Raw genomic sequence first — 19,247 nt, forward strand, 5'->3', positions numbered from 1 at the left:
CGCCTCACAGCTGTGTGTTACTCCCCAGGGAGGCCGGTTGCTGCCCCAGGGGGGCCTGACATGCAGGTGAAGCCCTTGCCACACTCAGCGCACACAAATGGTCTCTCTCCGGTGTGTATCCGCTGGTGCTCCCGCCGCCCCCGAGCACTTTTGAAACTCTTGCCGTAGTGGGAGCAGCCGCTCGCTGTTGTGGGCCCGCCGGTGATGACGCAACCCCCGCGAGCTGTCAAACACCTCACCGCAGTTCGGGCAGTCGTACGGCTGGCCACTGGTGTGCACCTGCTGGTGAGACACGGCGTGGGAGGCCATGGCAAAGCGCTCTCCATACTCCGGGCTGGGGACGGGACGGTTGCCGGCGTGCATCCGCTGTTGGGACAGCAGCCTGCTGGAGCAGACGAAGCCCTTGCCGCAGTCGCTGCAGGTGTAGGGCCACTCCCCGGTGTGCAGGCGTCTGTGCATCGTCAGTTGCGCGGACAATTTGAAGCCTTTGCCGCAGTCGGAGCAGGTGAAGGGCCGCTCACTGCTGTGCGCTCGCCGATGCACCCACAGCCCCGACCACTGGGTGAAGCTCTTGCCACAGGCGGCGCAGACAAAGGGCTTCTCGCCCGTGGGCACCCGCGGGTGGACCTTCAGATGTTGCGTCCGCTTGAAGCTCTTGCCGCAGTCGGAGCAACGGTAAGACCTGGGGATGAGACAGTCGGCGACATGCATCCGCTGGTGGGACAGCAGGCTGGCAGAGCGGGTGTAGCCCTTACCGCACTGGGCGCAGGTGAAGGGGCGCTCGCCCGTGTGGGTGAGCTGATGCTCCAGCAGGCTGTCGGAGCGGATGAAACCCTTGCCGCAGACGCTGCAAGTGTAGGGCCGCTCCCCGGTGTGCACGCGCATGTGCTCCTTCAGGTACGTGGACAACTTGAAGCCTTTGCCGCAGTCAGAGCAGGTGAAGGGTCGATCACTGCTGTGCAGCCGCCGGTGCTTCTGCAACGCCGACGACTGGGCAAAGCTCATGCCGCAGTCGGTGCAGGTGAAGGGCCGCTCCCCAGTGTGCAGGCGCCTGTGCACCTTCAGTTCATGCGACGACTTGAAGCCTTTGCTACAGTCTGAGCAGGTGAAGGGCCGCTCCTCGGTGTGCAGGCGCCTGTGCACCTTCAGTTCAGGCAACGACTTGAAGCCTTTGCCACAGTCGGAGCAGGTGAAGGGCCGCTCACTGCTGTGCACACGCCGGTGCCCCCGTAGCCCCGACAACCGGACAAAGCTCCTGCCACAGGTAGAACAGCCATAGGGCTTCTCGCCCGTGTGCACCCGCCGGTGGTCCATCAGTGCCCGCTCCGACTTGAAGTTCTTGCCGCAGTCTGAACAGTCGAAGGGGCGTTCTCCCGTGTGCACCCGCTGGTGGATCTCCAGGTGGCTCGGGTACTGGAACGCCTTGCCACACACGTCGCACTTAAAACGCTTATCCTTGCTATGCCCCGTCATGTGGTCTTCCATCGAAGCTCAGCCCCTCGAAGCTCAGCCCGCAGACCAAGCAGATGGGGGGGTGGGGGGCTCACTGGCACCCTGGCCCGCCCTCAATGGCTGCTCACGTCCCTGTCTCTATGTCCACAGCAACGGCTCCTAAACCCTGCAGGAGGGGAACACAGAGGGTGATTAAGCCGTAAACAGGACATTACCAACGTGAGAACATTACTAGTACTTGAAGGGGAGGGAGGGGGGAGTAGGGGGAAGGGGGTGAATGGGTTTTAGTGGGTTGGGAGCAGAGGGTGGGGGGTGAGTTGATTAGGGGGGGTGAGTGGGGGGGGGCGTGATGGAGTGTGATTGGGGAGGGGTGCGTTGGCAGGGGGTGAGTGCGGGTTGGTGAGTGGGGGGTGATGGGGGCGGCGCCGAGCACCCGGCAACCGTGTCGAGCCGTCCGCCCACATATCCGCCCGACCTACGCCGTGACGTCAGCCGCAAGCATGAACGCCGCGTACGACTGACGCCCTGACGTCACCGCTAATCCGAGGGGGGATGCTGGCTCTCCCCCTGCCATTGCGCAGAGTCATGTGGGGGGCGGCATGCATCATGAGAAGATGATCACACAGTGCTGGAGTCACTCAGCGGGTTGAACAGCAGTTGTAGAGAACACGGAAAGGGGAAGTTTTTTGGGTCAAAACCCTCCAATGGCGGGGCGGTGACGTCAGGGCGCCGTGTGTGCAGATGACATCACGCACAGGGCGGCTCTCGTGCAGCCGAGAGGCTCGACGCGGTGCCCGGATGCTAGGCGCCCCCAGATCGGTGTGGGGCCCCGTCACTCCTCAGCCCACATCACCCCCCAAACATCTCCTCCCCCCTTACACCCTCTCCCACGCACCCTCCTCACCCCTTCCCCCTCTGCTTTCTGTGGGAATTCCACAGATTCACAACACCCTTTTTAAAATGGTTTTTCCTCATCTCAGCCTGAAATGGCCTACCACTTATTCTTAAACTGTGGCCCCTGATTCTGGACTCCCCCAACATCGGGAACATTTTTCCTGCATCTAGCCTGTCTAATCCTCTAAGAATTTTATATGTTTCGATAAGATCCCCTCTCATCCTAAATTCCAGGGTATACAAGCCCAATTGATCCATTCTTTCATCATATGTCAGTCCCGACATCATGGAAATTAACTTTGTGAACCTCCGCTGCACTCCCTCAATAAAAAGTTTGTCTTTCCTCAAATTAGGCATCAAAAACTGCACACAATACTCCAAGTGTGGTCTCACTAGGGGCATGCAAAACTGCAGTAGGAACTCCTTGCTCCTAAATTCAAATCCTACAATCTTTCCTCATACGACAGTCCCGCCAATCCAGGAATTAACCTGGAGAACCTACGCTGCACTCCCTCAATGGCAAGGATGTCTTTCCTCAAATTAGGAGACCAAAACTGCACACAATAGTCCAGAGGTGATCTCCCTAGGGCCCTGTAAAACTGCAGTAGGACCTCTACTCCTATACTCAACTCCTCTTGTTATGAAGGCCAACATGCCATTAGCTTTCTTCACTGCCTGCTGTACCTGGATGTTTCAGTGACTGATGTAGGACACCCAGGTCTCGTTGTACCTCCCCGTCTCCTAATCTGACACCATTCAGATAATAATCTGCCTTCCTGTTCTTGCCACCAAAGTGAATAACCCCACATTTACCTACATTATACTGCAAATTCCATCCACCATTCCACCGCCCACCTGAGCACTAGGATGAGTGAGAGCCAGTGGATGTAGGATACCTGGACTTTCAGAAACCATTTGATAAGGACCTACATAGGAGATTTGTGGGCAAAATTAGGGCACATGGTGATGGTGGTAAAGTGCTGACATAGATAGAAAATTGGTTGGCAGACACGAAACAAAGAGTAGGGATTAACGGGTCCCTTTCAGAACGGCAGGCAGTGACTAGTGGGGTACCGCAAGGTTCGGTGCTGGGACCATACTTATTTACAATATACATCAATGATTTAGATGAAGGGATTCGAAATAAAATTAGCAAAGTTTCAGATGACACAAAGCTGGCTGGCAGTGTGAACTGTGTGGAGGATGTTATGAGAATGCAGGGTGACTTGGGCAAGTTGGGAAATTTGAGGAAGGACATTCTAGCTATTGAGAGAATGCAGCGTAGGTTCACAGTTAATTCCCGGGATGGCGGGACTGTCATATGCTGATAGAATGGAGCGGCTGGGCTTGTATATTCTGGAATTTAGAAGGATAAGAGGCGATCTTATTGAAACATATAAGATTATTGAAGGATTGGACACGCTAGAGGCAAGAAACATGTTCCCGATGTTGGGGGAGTCCGGAACCAGGAGCCACAGTTTAAGAGTAAGGGTTGGCCATTTAGAACGATGATGAGGAAAAACCTTTTCATCCAGAGAGTTGTGAATCTATGGAATTCTCCGTCTCAGAAGGCAGTGAAGGCCAATTCTCTTGATGCTTTCAAGAGAGTTAGATAGAGCTCTTAAAGATAGCGGAGCCAAGGGATATGGGGAAATAGACCTTCAGCCCATAGACATTAGGTTAGACGAACTAGGTACCAATGTTTGACTATGGGAGTGTGTAGGGGATCACCTGAAATGAACGGAATTGGGAGTCTGCCGGGTACCACCCGCTGCGTGTAGACCTGGGGGACCCCCCAAGGGATCAAAAAATGGGTGCTAAATAGATGAGTGAGGTGCCACTTAAATCCACTACCATGGTGTGCTCACTGCCACGCCTATAGGGTGATTTCACGAAAGGTCACTGGAGCGTAGATCCGCACCCACGTGACCGAAAATCTCAAGTGGAGGACATGCTAGACATCCGGTACATGTTAGTGGATGGGAAAACACGCACTTTCCCACCCATTAAAAACATAGAAAATGGCCAGGTTTTGATCTGCAATTTATTGTGCCAGTCGGGGTGACCGTGAGGCACACCTACCTAGATTTACAGTAAAAAAAAAGATAGAAACTAAGGTAAATTAAAGAGGTAGCTGAAGGTGCCAATCCAGCGGAAGTGAACAGCGGACATTTGTCGTGGAGATTTAAAGGTCCAAAATATCGGGAATTATCGCGTTTGCTCGCTGAATTTCATCAAAAGTAAGTCAACAATGCCTTACTTGATGAAATTCAGCGAGCAAACGCGATAATTCCCGATATTTTGGACCTTTAAATCTCCACGACAAATGTCCGCTGTTCACTTCCGCTGGATTGGCACCTTCAGCTCCCTCTTTAATTTACCTTAGTTTCTATCTTTTTTTTTTACTGTAAATCTAGGTAGCTGTGCCTCACGGTCACCCCGACTGGCACAATAAATTGCAGATCAAAACCTGGCCGTTTTCTATTTTTTTAACGGGTGGGAAAGTGCGTGTTTTCCCATCCACTAACATGTACCGGATGTCTAGCATGTCCTCCACTTGAGATTTTTGGTCACGTGGGTGCGGATCTACGCTCCAGTGACCTTTCGTGAAATCACCCTATATCAACAACACAAACGGCAGACATTTATCCTGCTGCAAAAGGGCCTGCCAGACAAAGGGCCTAAAAAAATGGGCTAGCATATAGACGAGCAAGGTACCACTGCCAAATGAACAAGTTGAGTTCATAGAGTACAAAATGGGTTACGCCAGACATAATCCACAGCACCACAGGTTCCAGACACCCCAAATATGGACACCATAGACTCTGCTGTCCAACTAGACTAGCCTAGATATTGTGGGTACCAGTTGAAACCAAGTTTAAATGATTCCCTGGGTCCAATGTAGGCTAGCCTAGATATTAAAGGTACCAGCTAAAACCAGGTTTAGATGATCAGTCACAGCCTAGGAAATACAAAATCACCCATGCAAGAATGATAACTACTTGGCATTCCCCCCCCCCCCCCCGTGCAATGCATTTCTCCTCGTGCACCAACCGCGGGCTGCATCTCACCCTCCCCACCGCGCTGGACGACTCACAGTTCAGATCAAAGATTATCTTTGGTTCAGATAATGATCCTGGCGCATCCCGGCCGCCATCTTGTTGTCCGGAAATTCCGGCCAGTGCTGGCAGGCGACGTCACTGCAATCTACACGGGCGCCGCCATCTTTCTGCCTGGCAGACCCCGACATGTACGTGAGCCTCGGTTTGACCACGCCCCCTTTCCATCATCATCGGATATGCGCAGACACCGCCACCTTGCTGGCAGCACGCCTGCGCACTGTTGACTTGAAGCCAAGCGCTGTGGTCAATGCCTTGCGTTTTGGTCTTTAAAAAAACCCTACATTCTCCCCTTTCTTTCTCTCCGACCCCCGCTAACGATTGAACCCTCTTCAAAGTAAGAGGAGGCACATATTGCAAAGAAAAGCTCCACCCAAAAATAAAATACAATTGGGGGAAAACAGAGATTGAGGAAAAGAGAAGAATTTTCAAGTCCAAGTTGGGATTTATTGAGTTGGAGCCAAGTAGGGTGAAGCTCCGATAAATACATAGAAACTAGATGCAAGAGCAGGCCATTCGGCCCTTTGAGCCAGCTCCGCCATTCAATATGATCATGGCTGATCATCCAGCATCAGTAACCCATTCCTGCTTTCTCCCCATATCCCCTGCTTCCATTGGTCCTAAGAGCTAAATCTAACTCTCTCTTGAAAACATCCAGTGAATCAGCTTCCACTGCCTTCTTTGGCAGCGAATTCCACTGATTCACAACTCTCTGGTCGGAAATGGCTTCTCCTCATCTCAGTCCTAAATGGCCGACCCCTTATTCAAACAGGTAACTGCAATGAAGCATCTTGTTCTATAAGAAATTATGTTGTGGATGGATTGGAGTCCAGTGATCTTTCTGAAAGGTATTTATCAAGTGAAGATGACAGAGAAATAAAGGTTAAGAATGGCTCTTCAGATGAGTCTTTTCAACCATATTGGAAGAAGAAGAGTAAATTACCAGTTAAGAAGTTCAATATTAAGGATGTGAAGAAACAATCTGGACAAAAACATGGCCGGAAACCAAAGTCAAACTTGGAAAGGGGAGATTTCCCCACCATGTATCAATGTCAGTATAAGGGTTGCCGTGCTGTTTACAGAGGAGTTGACCGACTTAAGAAACACATAAAAGAGCAGCATGAAAAGGTGCGTAAAAAACCTTGCGCCCACCCAGGAGGTAGCAAGGTGTTTCTGATGATCGCTACCTGCAGCGCCATGTAAAGCTGATCCATACAGAAGAAATAATACCTTTACAGATCAGGAGGTGTAACGCCTGTGCAAAGCCTTTGGTCACAACTTTGGAAAGCCAAACTACATTTGATCAACAATCTTGAAGCATTTTCAGCTCTATCATATGACCATGGGTCTAGAGAGAGAGAAGCTGAACATTTTGAAACAGATGGACCTCGTGAAAGAGATAAAGCCTAACCCTATCCAGGAAGACAATGACTCAGACCTGGTGGGTAGTCAGTGTGATGACAATCAGGACATTGATGAAGATGGCAATGATGGTGTTTCTGATGAGAAGGACAATTGCCGTTTTGTTCCCAACCCTGACCAGATCGATGCCGATGGAGACAGCAGAGGTGACACCTGCAAGGACGACTTTGACAACAACATCCCAGATATCTATGACGTGTGCCCAGAGAACAGCGCCATCAGTGAAACTGACCTGAGGAAGTTCCAAAGTGGACGATGCAGATTGTTCCTAACTGGGTAGTGCGCAACAAGGGCAAGGGCAGCAACTGCAGACCGCCAACTCTGACCCTGGCCTTGCTGACGGATTTGAGAAGTTCAACACCATCAACTTCAGTGGCACCTTCTACATCAACATAGATTGCAATCTACACTGGCTTTGTCTTTGTCTTCCAGTCCAGCAGCCACTTCTAGGTGGTGATGTGGAAGCAGGCCACCCAAACCTACTGGGAGGAGAAGCTGGCCAAACCCATGGATATGCTGGTGTTTGGATCAAGGTGGTGAACCCCACCATGGGCCGAGAGGGGGAACACCTCACCTGTGCAACCCTCTCCGAAGAGACTGACAACACCCTCGGACAGGTGCAAACTTTATGGCACAACCCCTATATCGGCTGAAAGGATTATACCCCCTACAGGTGGAACCTGATCCATCAACCCTAAACAAGCTTCATCAGGATGGTTGTCAATGAAGAGAGTGAGAACTGGTTGCCATACCATTGGTTTGATGGACTTTGGGGTACTATTGAACTGGTGGCCATACCATTGGTTTGATGGACTTTGGGGTACTGTGATACATTATGGCTCTATCATTCTGCATATCATTGCTCTAATGCTTGCGACCATTGTGCATGCGTATCTACCGGGGACTGTGAATGTAATCATGTTTGATAAAAAGGAGGGAATGAAAAGGCTACTACTCAAATCAAATATGGTTTACAAAATGGAGTTGTTCTACAAAAACATGGTCAAGTAGAACAAAAGAATGGTTCAGTGCCGAGTCTGAAAGACTTTGTAAATTATATGGAACACAATATGGAGGACAGGTTGTCTTTTTAGTTTGAGTTATGAATAGATAGATAGACAGACAGGCAGACAGACAAACACACAGACAAACAGACAGGCAGATAGATAGAAAGAACCAAGTGGGAGCCGTTGGGGCCTGTCCCATTAACGCATGGTTGCGGGGGTGGGGGGCGGCCTGCGGCATCATACACGCACACACACTAACCACTAATATTAATTTGCTCCCTTTTCCCCATCCCCCACCCTATCCACATGCATAGCCCCCAACTGCGCAGATGCAGCTAGAGAGGGAGAAGGAGTGGGTACAGGGGGAGATGGGTGAGGGGGGTAGTGAGGGAGGGTAGAGGGAGGGGGAGGGAGTATAAAGGGAGGGGTAGAGATTGAGGGGTGGGGGGCGCGCAACATCACAGGGGAGAGCCTGTTCCCAAACACAATACTCCACCACTTACCCATAGGTCCCAATACTCACCACTACAGAGGAAGTGAGGGGGGAAGGGAGGGAGGGGGGATGAGATGGAGGGGGAAGGGAGGGAGGGGGGATAAGATGGAGGGGTAGAGAGGAGGGGGGGTGGGAAGGGGTAGAGAGGGAGGGGGAAGGGTAGAGAGGGAGGGGAGTAGATAGGGAGGCTAGAGGGAGAGGTAGAGGGGCAAAGAGGGAGGGGGTAGATACCCCATTCCATCTCCCTCCTCATTTCCCTCATCCTCCTGCACTCACTCCCATTCACTGCCGCAGCATCTAACCAGGTTGTAGAGCAGCGCCAGGGACCAGGAACTCGGCCTGGTTCTTGTACTCAGCCCGGCCCAGACTGTAGACTCCAGCCGTCAGCTCAGCCGCTGCATGGGTTGCAGACCAGGCTCCGACTTCACCCCCGACCGGACACATATCTCCCCGTCGTATTTCAACCAATATTTAACAAATTACTAACCTTTTAAAAACAGCTACAAAATATTTAAGTTTTTAACGTTTAGAAGAAAAGTTTTCTGGCTAAATTAACTCTGAAGGCATGATGGGACACTCCGCTTGGGGGGGGCACTCAAGCCTAGTACCCCCACCCCAGGTCCCCGATGTAGAGGGAGAGAATCCCTGCGTAGAGGGACTGGGGTCCCCCCTCGCGAATGGAAGGCAACACCAACCGCCACTTGGTATCCGGGCGGTGGACCAGGGCAAGGAAGTGCAGGGTGTGGGGGAGGAGCCCGTACAGGACATGCTTCTCTGCGTCTCGGAGGGAGGTGAAGGGTTTCGAGTAAAGGTGGCTCAGGTTGTGTGGGACCGGCTCCCGGGAAGGATTATGGCACCTGGGTCCGATGAATACGTCCGGCTGAGCAGGGGTTTGCTCAACCACAAGTACTCCACAAGTTGGACCCCCCCGACACCCGGTGGGGTGGGACAAGGACTGGCTGCTCTCACGCCCGGGCCGTCGCCCTCCGTTGGGGGAGGGGGGGGCTGGTCATTGGCAACTAGGTTTGAGACTCTCAACCAGTCCCTGCAGAAGCCGGGCATCCTCATCAGGACAGCACGGCTGGCGCCCACCATCGGGATCCGCGTACCTCCTTGAAGGCAGCGGCTCCGTTGGACAAAGTGCGTCGCCAGAACGTGCCACCTGGGAGGACACCCTGAATACAAGTATCTCTGCAAGGTCCTGAGGCGGAGAGCCGCCAACTTGTTGCGAATGCACACCAGCGACTGACCACCCTCCTCAATCGGGAGACTCAGAACTGCTGCAGAGACCCAGTTGAGGGAGAGAAATTCAGTGGGTACACCGGCCTCCTGAGCTAGGTAGCCAGGTCCCAGACAAGATGGACCAGCCCGGGACCATGTAAGACTGGTCAGGGTGGATCACTTGGGCCAGCACTGGGCCCAGACGGTTGGCCATTGCCTTGGCAAAGACCTTGTAGTTGGTATAGAGGAGGGAGACCGGGTATCAGTTTTTTAGACGGCAGAGATCGCTCTTCTTGGGCAGAAGGACCACGACAGCTCTCCTAACTGCTGACTGACTTCCCGCCACTTCTCCAGCGAGTAGAAGAAGGGTGAACCGCGGTCCAAATCGTGGAGCAATTGGATCCGCGACCTCACGTACGCGCCTCGAGATTGCTCCAACTGTAGCTCTTTCAGCGCGTCCTTATCCTGGTATTCCCTCCAGAGGATCGTGTCCCCGACGGTCTGACTTAGACTCAAATCCAAATCGAGCAGCTCGCTCCCGAGCTATCTGATCTTGGAATCGCGTCTCTTGGTCGACCCTCTAGTGTACTCCTGACAGAAACTCCGGATGTGGGCCTTGCCCATGTCCCACCATAGCCGCAGGGAGTGAAATCCTCCCTGCTTCCCCTTCCAGGTTTTCCAGAACCTCTCAAATGAGTCCCAGAAGCGGCGATCCTTCAGCCGGTTGTTAAAATGTCAGTACGCGGACCCTCCTCTCGTGCGCAGCAGAGTTGGGGTGGAGGTTCCTCCAGGTGACTACCAAGTCAAAGGAGCCCACTAGCTCCTTCAACTTCTTCACCAAATCCTGACCACGCTGGAGACCGGAACGGTCTCCTTCCTCAAGGGTATAGTTGAAATCACCCCCGAGGATCACACGGTCACCAGGGTCAATGGAGCTCAGCAGGGCAGACACCTCCCAGAACAGGCGTGTCTGCAACGGCACGCAATCCAGGCGCACGGCCATGTGAAGCAAGCGGCCTGGCACCCATTTCTGGACCTTTAGGATCTCTGGCTGGAAATTCGGGCTAACAAAATGGCCACCCCACTGGAAATGGAGCTGAGGTTGTTCATGAAGACCTCGCCACCCCACTCCAGGAGCCAGGTGGACTCGTCCCCAGGGGTGGTATGGGTTTCCTGCAGGAAGCTCACCACATATTTCCCATCCCTCAGGGTTGAGAGATGGTTAAACCTGGGGAGAGGCCTCCTGCTGCCATTTATGTTGTAACTGGCTATGGTGATCACCATGTCAGGAATACACTAGATCCCCGCACCAGTCCCCCGGTCGCTGACAGCAGAGCTGCTCCTCCACTGGAAGAGTGGAATGGCGTCAGGGGGAGCAAGGACATCCATTGACCCGTTGTCCGAGAAGTCCCCTTGCACCCGCTCTCTGCAGATGGAGTCACCATCTCCATCCCCGGACACACCCTTAGTGCTCGATACTCCTGCCTCACCCTGTGCAGCGGTTGCTGCCTCGGCCCCACCCGCTGGTCTCTCCTCCACCTCACCCAACCCTGGTGAGACGGGCCTTCCCCAGATGTACCCGGGGAGTCAAGACCATCGACAGTGGGGGCGACTATCCCTCCCACAGTTGGGCCCAGAGTGAACTGTGGTACACCGGACTCAGGGAGTCCCTCTGGAGCCAGGTCCTGAGGGAGAGAAGGGCTGGTTTCCCCAACCCCCTCCCCACCTACAGTCTCTACAGTGCTCTGTGCCTCGTCCTGGGTGGGTTGCTCCTGGGCTTCCTCGGGTCCCTGATGCGGGACTCCCTCCCCAACAGGAATCTCCCCCTGCTCCATATCACCCGAGTGGTCCACATCACCACCCTTCCCAGAATCCCCTCCAGAACTTGGGACCAGGGCCCGAACCAGAGGGCGGGAGTCTGCCCCCACCACAGTACTCCCCTCCCCCCTGGAGGATTCCCTTTCATCCCCCTTCCGCTTTCCCCTGGAGATATTCCTCCTTTTTTTCCAAAAGGGAGGAGCTCACAGACTCTGGGGTTGCCTTTGCAACCTTCTTCTGTGGCACCCCTTCCTCCCGCTGATCCCCTCCACCCTCGGTTGGAATATGGGGCTTGTGGACTCCCTCCCTTAATGGGAGGTGACGAGATGGGTGGATCGTTCTTGTCCCTGGGGCAATTCCTCAGAATATGCCCCAATTCCTTACAGACACGCCACCTTGGGCGCTCCGATGTCCAGTAGAAGGTGAAGTCACGCCCATCCTGCTGGACACAGAAGCGCCCGTCAACTACCTCCTCCCGGTCCAGCACCATTGACAGCTGGCGCCGGAGGGGAAGAACGTGCCGCAGCTCCTTCCTGCAGAACCCCTGGGATATCGGGGTGATGTCCGTGATTACCTTCCCTAGGGTGTGAAGATGGGGAAGGAGGGCCTCGTTTGTGATGCAGGGCGGGACGTTGGACAGGACTACCCGTTGCTTGGTGGTCGCCAAGGGCTCGACCTGCTGGAATGTTCCCCCCACTGTGACCCTTTTACTCACGGCCACGCTCATCCCCTCAACAGACTCAAGGAACAACACGGCCTTCCCGAACATTTTGCCCACTTACAGGACTGTGTCTGCAAAAACTGCAGCCAGTTGGTCTGCACAAGTTCTGGGTATTCCATCGGGTCCAGGCACTTTTCGAGGATTCACCCCCCTGAAGGATATTCTGACATCGGCCTCTGTGACTGTGGCAGTAATACCATCACGGCGTATGGGAGCTCGGGAAAGGCACATCAGTATTCCCCTAGAACGTATTGAGCTCATCACGGAGTGATGCTTCGCTGTCGTTGGAACTGCCTCCTGATTTTGCCTTGTAGGAGGTGATGGTATTCAACCCCTGCCATAGTTGCCGAACATCTATCTCATGCTACAGCTTAGAGCCTTTTTGGCCTTTTTATTGGCCTTGTCAAAGTCGTATCTGGGCTTCTTATAGACCTCTGCATCGCAAGACCTGAATGCTTGGGATCTGGTCTTCAAAAGAATGAGTGCATGTGGTCTCAGATGCTTGGAGTTGAAGGGATTCAATTTCAAGGGTTTGCTGCACTTTTAATAGACAATAGGTGCAGGAATAGGCCATTCGGCCCTTCGAGCCAGCACCGCCATTCATTGTGATCATGCCTGATCATCCCCAATCAGTACCCCGTTCCTGCTTTCTCCCCATATCCCCTGACTCCGCTATCTTTAAGAGCTCTATCATAATCTCTCTTGAGAACATCCAGAGAATTGTCATCCACTGCCTTGTGAGGCAGAGAATTCCACAGATTCACAACTCTCTGGGTGAAAAAGTTTTTCCTCTTTTCTGTTTTAAATGGCCTACCCCTTATTCTTAAACTATGCCCCCCTGGTTCTGGGCTCCCTCAACATCGGGAACATGTTTCCTGCCTCTAGTGCCCAAACCCTTAATAATCTCAAAAACCCCTCAACAAAATCCCTTCTCATCCTTTCAAATTTCCAGAGAATACAAGCTCAGTCGTTCCATTCTTTCAGCATATGACAGGCCCGCCATGCCGGGAATTAACCTGGTGAACCTACGCTGCACTCCCTCAATAGCATCTGACTACATTTGAAGGCAGCAGATAACCGCACACTTTGCTATGAATACTGAGTTTTATTTTTCGGTATGGTTGTTTTTGAAACCCTCGATAACAGTGAATGGTTTCTGCATTTCCTGTTTCCCACATGCCACTTGTTTTCAAAAACATCAACAGTCCCCCTCCCAGCCCAATAAGGTTTTCCCCCCTAAAATAATTCTAATCTCATAAACATTCACAATGCAGTAACTACCAAGTCCCTTTGACGGCGGGCAGCCAGTTTACAGGCAAGAATATTTTCCTTTGTGAGGATTCAGACATGTTTATATTCACAGTGCTCGCCAGTTGATAGTGATCAGATTAACAAGCACCTCCAGCAGCATATTTTCCACATTCTGCAACTTGCGCCAAGCCATGAGAAGATTGTCCGCCTTCCCAATCTTGCCCGAAACGTGCATCCTGAACCGCTGCCTGCCCTCAAGATCTTTAAAAAAAAAAAAAAAAAAAAAAATGCATGCAGAGACAAAAACGTATAAAATTACCTGACGGCCGGGCAAATATTTTCAATGCTCTATTTCGGATGGCTGCGTGGTTTTTGGGGTGTGGGTAGGCAAGTCCTGGTTTTATCAGTGTTCTCGACAAACTGAAAAATGGCCGAGTGTCGCCGAGTGAAATATCAATAACCGGGCCCAGATCTGGTCTTTGGCTTACACCCCTGGTTATGCTTCAGCTCCCGTTGTGTTGACATTCCCTGTTTTATTGTCAGCCACTTTGACATTGTTCCTTTTCAGGGATTTGAATGGGAACAACATCACAAGAATCACGAAATCAGCCTTTTCAGGGTTAAGACATTTGCGAGTTCTGTAATTCCAGATCTTGCTTTTTGCACGATTTGATTACATTTCTAATTAAAAAATATATATATTTAGTGAGAAAGAAGAGAAATATACACGATAAAAAAGAATAGAATAAATTATCAATAATACAGCTTTGGAGATAAGTCCGTAGATTATAGAAACATAGAAAATATGTGCAGGAGTAGGCCATTCAGCCCTTTGAGCCTGCACTGCCATTCAATATGATCATGGCTGATCATCCAACTCAGTATCCTGTACCTGCCTTCTCTCCATACCCCCTGATCCCTTTAGCCACGACGGCCACATCTAACTCCCTCTTAAATATAGCCAATGAACTGGCCTCAACTACCTTCTGTGGCAGAGAATTCCACAGATTCACCACTCTCTGTGTAAAAAATGTTTTCCTCATCTCGGTCCTAAAAGATTTCCCCCTTATCCTTAAACTGTGACCCCTTGTTCTGGACTTCCCCAACATCGGGAACAATCTTCCTGCATCTAGCCTGTCCAACCCCTTAAGAATTTTGTAAGTTTCTATAAGATCCCCCCTCAATCTTCTAAATCCTAGCGAGTGCAAGCCGATTCTATCCAGTCTTTCTTCATATGAAAGTCCTGACATCCCAGGAATCAGTCTGGTGAACCTTCTCTGTACTCCCTCTATGGCAAGAATGTATTTCCGCAGATTAGGAGACCAATACTGTACGCAATACTCCAGGTGTGGTCTCACCAAGACCCTGTACAACTGCAGTAGAACCTCCCTGCTCCTATACTCAAATCCTTTTGCTATGAATGCTGACATACCATTCGCTTCCTTCACTGCCTGCTGCACCTGCATGCCTACTTTTAATGACTGGTGTACCATGACACCCAGGTCTCGTTGCATCCCCCCTTTTCCTAAGCGGCCACCATTCAGATTGTATTGTATTGTATTTTAATGACCACACAGCCAGGCTGGTGGAATTTGTTATCAGTACAGCTCGGTACAGGTTCCAACATTTCATCAACATTAAACATATAACATAGATATACATGCAGACAGACACATTACATAAGACATAAGGGCCATGATTATTCTTATTCCTCACCGTACAGAGTTTAAAATGTTAATTGCAGTGGGAATGAAACTGTTTTTGAAGCGGTTTGTTTTGGAGGCAATTGTCCTCTAACGCCTCCCAGAGGGCAGTAGCTGAAACGCATAGTGTGCAGGGTTAGTAGGATCAGAGATGTAGTGTCCGTTTGTGATAAAGTGATTCAAGGGATGATAGGGGTAAGCCAATAATTTTTGATGCTCTGTTGATGATGCGCTGTAATTTCTTCCGGGAGAGTGAGTCAAGACTGCCGAACCAGACTGTGATGGGTGAAGTGAGGATGCTTTCGATGATGGCTGTATAGAAGCGGAGCATGAGATGAGACCTTACTCTGAACTTCCTGAGCTGTCGGAGATGGAAAAGTCTTTGCTGGGCTTTTCCATAGATGTGGTCTGCGTTTGTCCTCCATTTGAGGTTGTTGCTGATGTGGGTTCCAAGGAGTTTGAATGTGTCAGTGATGGAGATGGATTTACTTTTAATGAGCACAGGAGTTTTGGGGGATGGCTACTCCAGATAATAGTCTACTTTCCTGTTTTTGCCACCAAAGTGGATAACCTCACATGTATCCACATTATACTGCATCTGCCATGCATTTGCCCACTCACCAAGCCTATCCAAGTCACCTTGCAGCCTCCTAGCATCCTCCTCACAGCTAACACTACCAACCAGCTTCGTTATAAAACATAACTATTCATCTAATCCTGGGTTCAAGCTCCAGTAAGACTTCCGTTCCGGACCAATTTACCCTTTTCAAAAAATCAATAAATGGAGACCATATTCTAACAAATAATTACTGTTTGTCAATTAAGACAAGTCTAGTTCTTTCCAAATGTAAGGTCTCCGACATCTCCATAATCCACATTTTGATTGTGGGGGTTGTTGGACTTTTCCAAAATTTTAATATTGATTTTTTTCCCCAGTTAATATACCATAATCAAGGAAGTTTCTTTGGCATTGTAAGTTTTAGGCTTTGTTCTGACATTCCTAATATTATTAGTTTTGAGTCGGGATCCAATTGGGTATTAACAACTTCAGAAATTATTCTAAAAATATCCGTCCAGAAATTTTTGATTTTTATACAATTTACAAAAGTATGAGTTAAATTAGCCCCTGAGTGTTGACATTTATCACAGATTGGTGAGATACTGTATGTGGGAAAATTCTATTTAATTCTGTTTTGAGTAATGCAGTCTATGTAATACTTTAAATTGTATTAAAGAATGTCTGGCATTTAATGAACATTGATGTATATGTTGTAGACTTTCGTCCCAAATTCATCTAATTCATTTTCCCATGCTTGTCTATATAATCCCATCAACAAGACCTCACTATCTAAAAGGGTGTTATAAATATGAGATATTAATTTATCTGTATTAGGATGTTTATTCAAACATTCATCAAGCGTCTCTGGCTCTCTAGTTCTATAATCTTGTGTATGTGATTTAACATAATCTCTAAGTTATACATATCTGAAAAAGTTATTTGAATGTAGTCCATAATTCTGTTGTAACTCCAGAAATGAAAGAAAAATGCCTTTCCTATAAAGATGTCCCACCTTTTTAATTCCATACTTTTTCCATAGTGTAAAACCTTTATCCAACACAGAGGGTTTAAATGAAGGATTGTTTACAATGGGAAGAAAGAGTGATAATTTATCCAATTTTAAAGTCTTTTTTAATTGTTTCCAAATTCGTATACCACTATATATTATAGGGTTTTCACTATAGGTTTTTTTGTTCAGTTTTATGGGAGCTAACAGAATCTGGCCAATTTCAAAAGGCAAACAATCTTCCTTTTCCATCTTTAACCAGTCTGGTTGCTGATCCATATTTTCTAACCAGAAGTTCATATTTTTAATATTATCTGCCAGAAGTAAAACAAAAAAAATTTTTGGAAGATATATCGGGATTGAAAGAGGTACAATAATTGCGGGAGAAAGATCATTTTTATAGCATTAATTCTACCAAACATTGAGATAGGAAGTGTTTTCCAGTACTAAATATTCTTCTGTAGTTTATTTAGTAAAGGTGGGAAATGTAATTTAAATAAAGAAATATATTTCTTAGTCACATAAATTCCTAGATATTTAAATTTTTCATTGACTATTTTAAAGGGGGATTGTTGCAATGTATGTAAGTTGAGTTCCGTTATTGGCATAATTTCACTTTTGTTCCAATGAATTCTGTATCCTGAAAATGATTCAAATTGAAACAGGTTTGGGATGCTAGTTTCTGGGTTTGTGATTTGATTACATTTCTGCTGCTGCTTCTTGATTCCAGCTGTTCAATTTCTGCCATCAGTGTTTCTGTTTTGTAAATTGCAGCTTGTTATTTAATACAAACTTTAACAGTCCCTTGTGAATGAAGTGCAGGAGCACGGTGTTGTTGGGATTAGTACAAGGCCGAGTCAGCAAAGACTATATCCCACAGATTTGGACCGTAACATATTTACCCCTGCGTGCTGCGAATTATGATGGGATGTACAGTGCCCTCCATAATATTTGGGACAAAGACCCATCATTTATTTATTTGCCTCTGTTCTCCACAATTTGAGATTTGTAATAGGAAAAAAAAATCACATGTGGCTAAAGTACACATTGTCAGATTTTAAATAAAGGCGATTTTTAGACATTTTTGTCTCACCATGTAGAAATTACAGCTGTGTTTATACATAGTCCCCCCATTTCAGGGCACCATAATGTTTGGGACACAGCAATGTCATGTAAATGAAAGGAGTCATGTTTAGTATTTTGTTGCCTATGTGTATTTTTACAATACTGGGGAGATTTTAGCACAGAACATTAAAAATGTAATATAGTATGGTGTTAATTTTTTCAGAGATTGTTACTCAAATGTGCAAGAGATAGTAGAGATAAAATCAAGTTAGGAATTAAATTAATTCCCTGATTCGACTAGCTTATATCTCAAAAATATCGATTTTTTTGAACACCAAAAATGTGACATGCTTTGATGCATTGAAATAAAAAGACAATTTTTGCATTAATTTCATTAAAATTCGAAACATTTTCAAGTTTGTTGCTTTGCAGAGATGCGTGTTTCACAGTAGTAAGCAAAACGTTTGACAAAGTGCTCTGAATGGCCATATTTCAAAGAGTGTAGGTGGTTACACTTGGTGTCCACCCTATTTTAGTGTAACCACTGTTACACCACAATGGCAAATTGAGACCAAAAAACTTCCCAAGGAGATTGTCAGTTTACTAGTTTGAAGAACTCAATAGACAATTAAATTATGAGAAGAAAGTAACCTTAATATCAAGATTCTGTAAAAAGCTGCTGCATGCCAAAATTAGTGAATATATTTGGTGTCCACCACACTAGCGTAACACCAGCATTTTTGCAGTAGCTATATTTCCATCAAATTATGTACCTGCAGTCTCTTATTATGCATGGACAATTACTTCCATAAGGTTTATTCAAAACATGAGAAAGAAATTACAAAAAAAGAAATGCTGGAAGAAACAGGAGCAACTTTCATTTTGGTGTCCACCCTTGGACACTGTGTAACGCAGATAACAGGAATATTGCTCATTTGTCACATGCTCCATGTTTATAGCGAGAAAGTACAAAACAGCAAAAGTGAAGAAATCAGCTATCATATTTTAGAAAAAGTTGACTTTCTAAATTTCATGTAATAGTAGTTATGGTGGACACCAAACATAAAGTGTAAATAAACGCATAGGAACGTATGTTAAACAAGGAATTTTGTTCATTAATAAAATGTTCTCAAACGTCATGAACTATCTCTCCCTGTCATGTACTGTCGCTGTGAGTGTTTTTGATTAATCTGAATCATGTTGTCATAATTTATTTGTGAATTTCAGTTTTCTGTATGAAGTCACACTTTTGGTACCCAGTATTGTAAAAACACGCATATCTTCTCTTCTTTCGTAGGACAACTTGTTATATTTGATTGTGCACGCCAGGTTGATTGCATTCGTCGAAACAGGGCGGACCACGTGAAGGTTGCAATCTTCCACCCCGCATATACTTTGCATGCAATGACTGCTTGAAATCTGCGATTCATGGACATCACCAGTTGCTGGGTGTCTTCTCTGGTGATTCTCTGCCAGGCCTGTATTGCAGCCATCTTTAGCTTATGCTTGTTTTGGG

The 19,247-nt window shown here is 48.2% G+C and overlaps 1 protein-coding gene across 1 annotated transcript in view; it reads right to left on the minus strand.

The window, feature by feature from the left end:
- Positions 1–67: 67 nt before the first annotated feature.
- Positions 68–19,247, minus strand: part of LOC129697701 (zinc finger protein 850-like) — a 30,012-nt gene continuing 10,832 nt past the window's right edge. The window contains exons 2-8 of the mRNA XM_055636408.1: positions 11,822–12,005; positions 11,339–11,492; positions 10,351–10,692; positions 9,083–9,267; positions 7,120–7,223; positions 6,904–7,040; positions 68–1,488 (exon numbers count right to left, since the gene is read on the minus strand). Coding sequence (XP_055492383.1) covers positions 85–1,488; positions 6,904–7,040; positions 7,120–7,223; positions 9,083–9,267; positions 10,351–10,692; positions 11,339–11,492; positions 11,822–12,005 — 2,510 coding nt within the window. The 3' untranslated portion in view covers positions 68–84. The remainder of the gene's footprint in view (positions 1,489–6,903; positions 7,041–7,119; positions 7,224–9,082; positions 9,268–10,350; positions 10,693–11,338; positions 11,493–11,821; positions 12,006–19,247) is intronic.

The sequence above is a fragment of the Leucoraja erinacea genome, chromosome 5 (assembly GCF_028641065.1).
Source record: "Leucoraja erinacea ecotype New England chromosome 5, Leri_hhj_1, whole genome shotgun sequence".
Lineage (NCBI taxonomy): Eukaryota > Metazoa > Chordata > Chondrichthyes > Rajiformes > Rajidae > Leucoraja > Leucoraja erinaceus.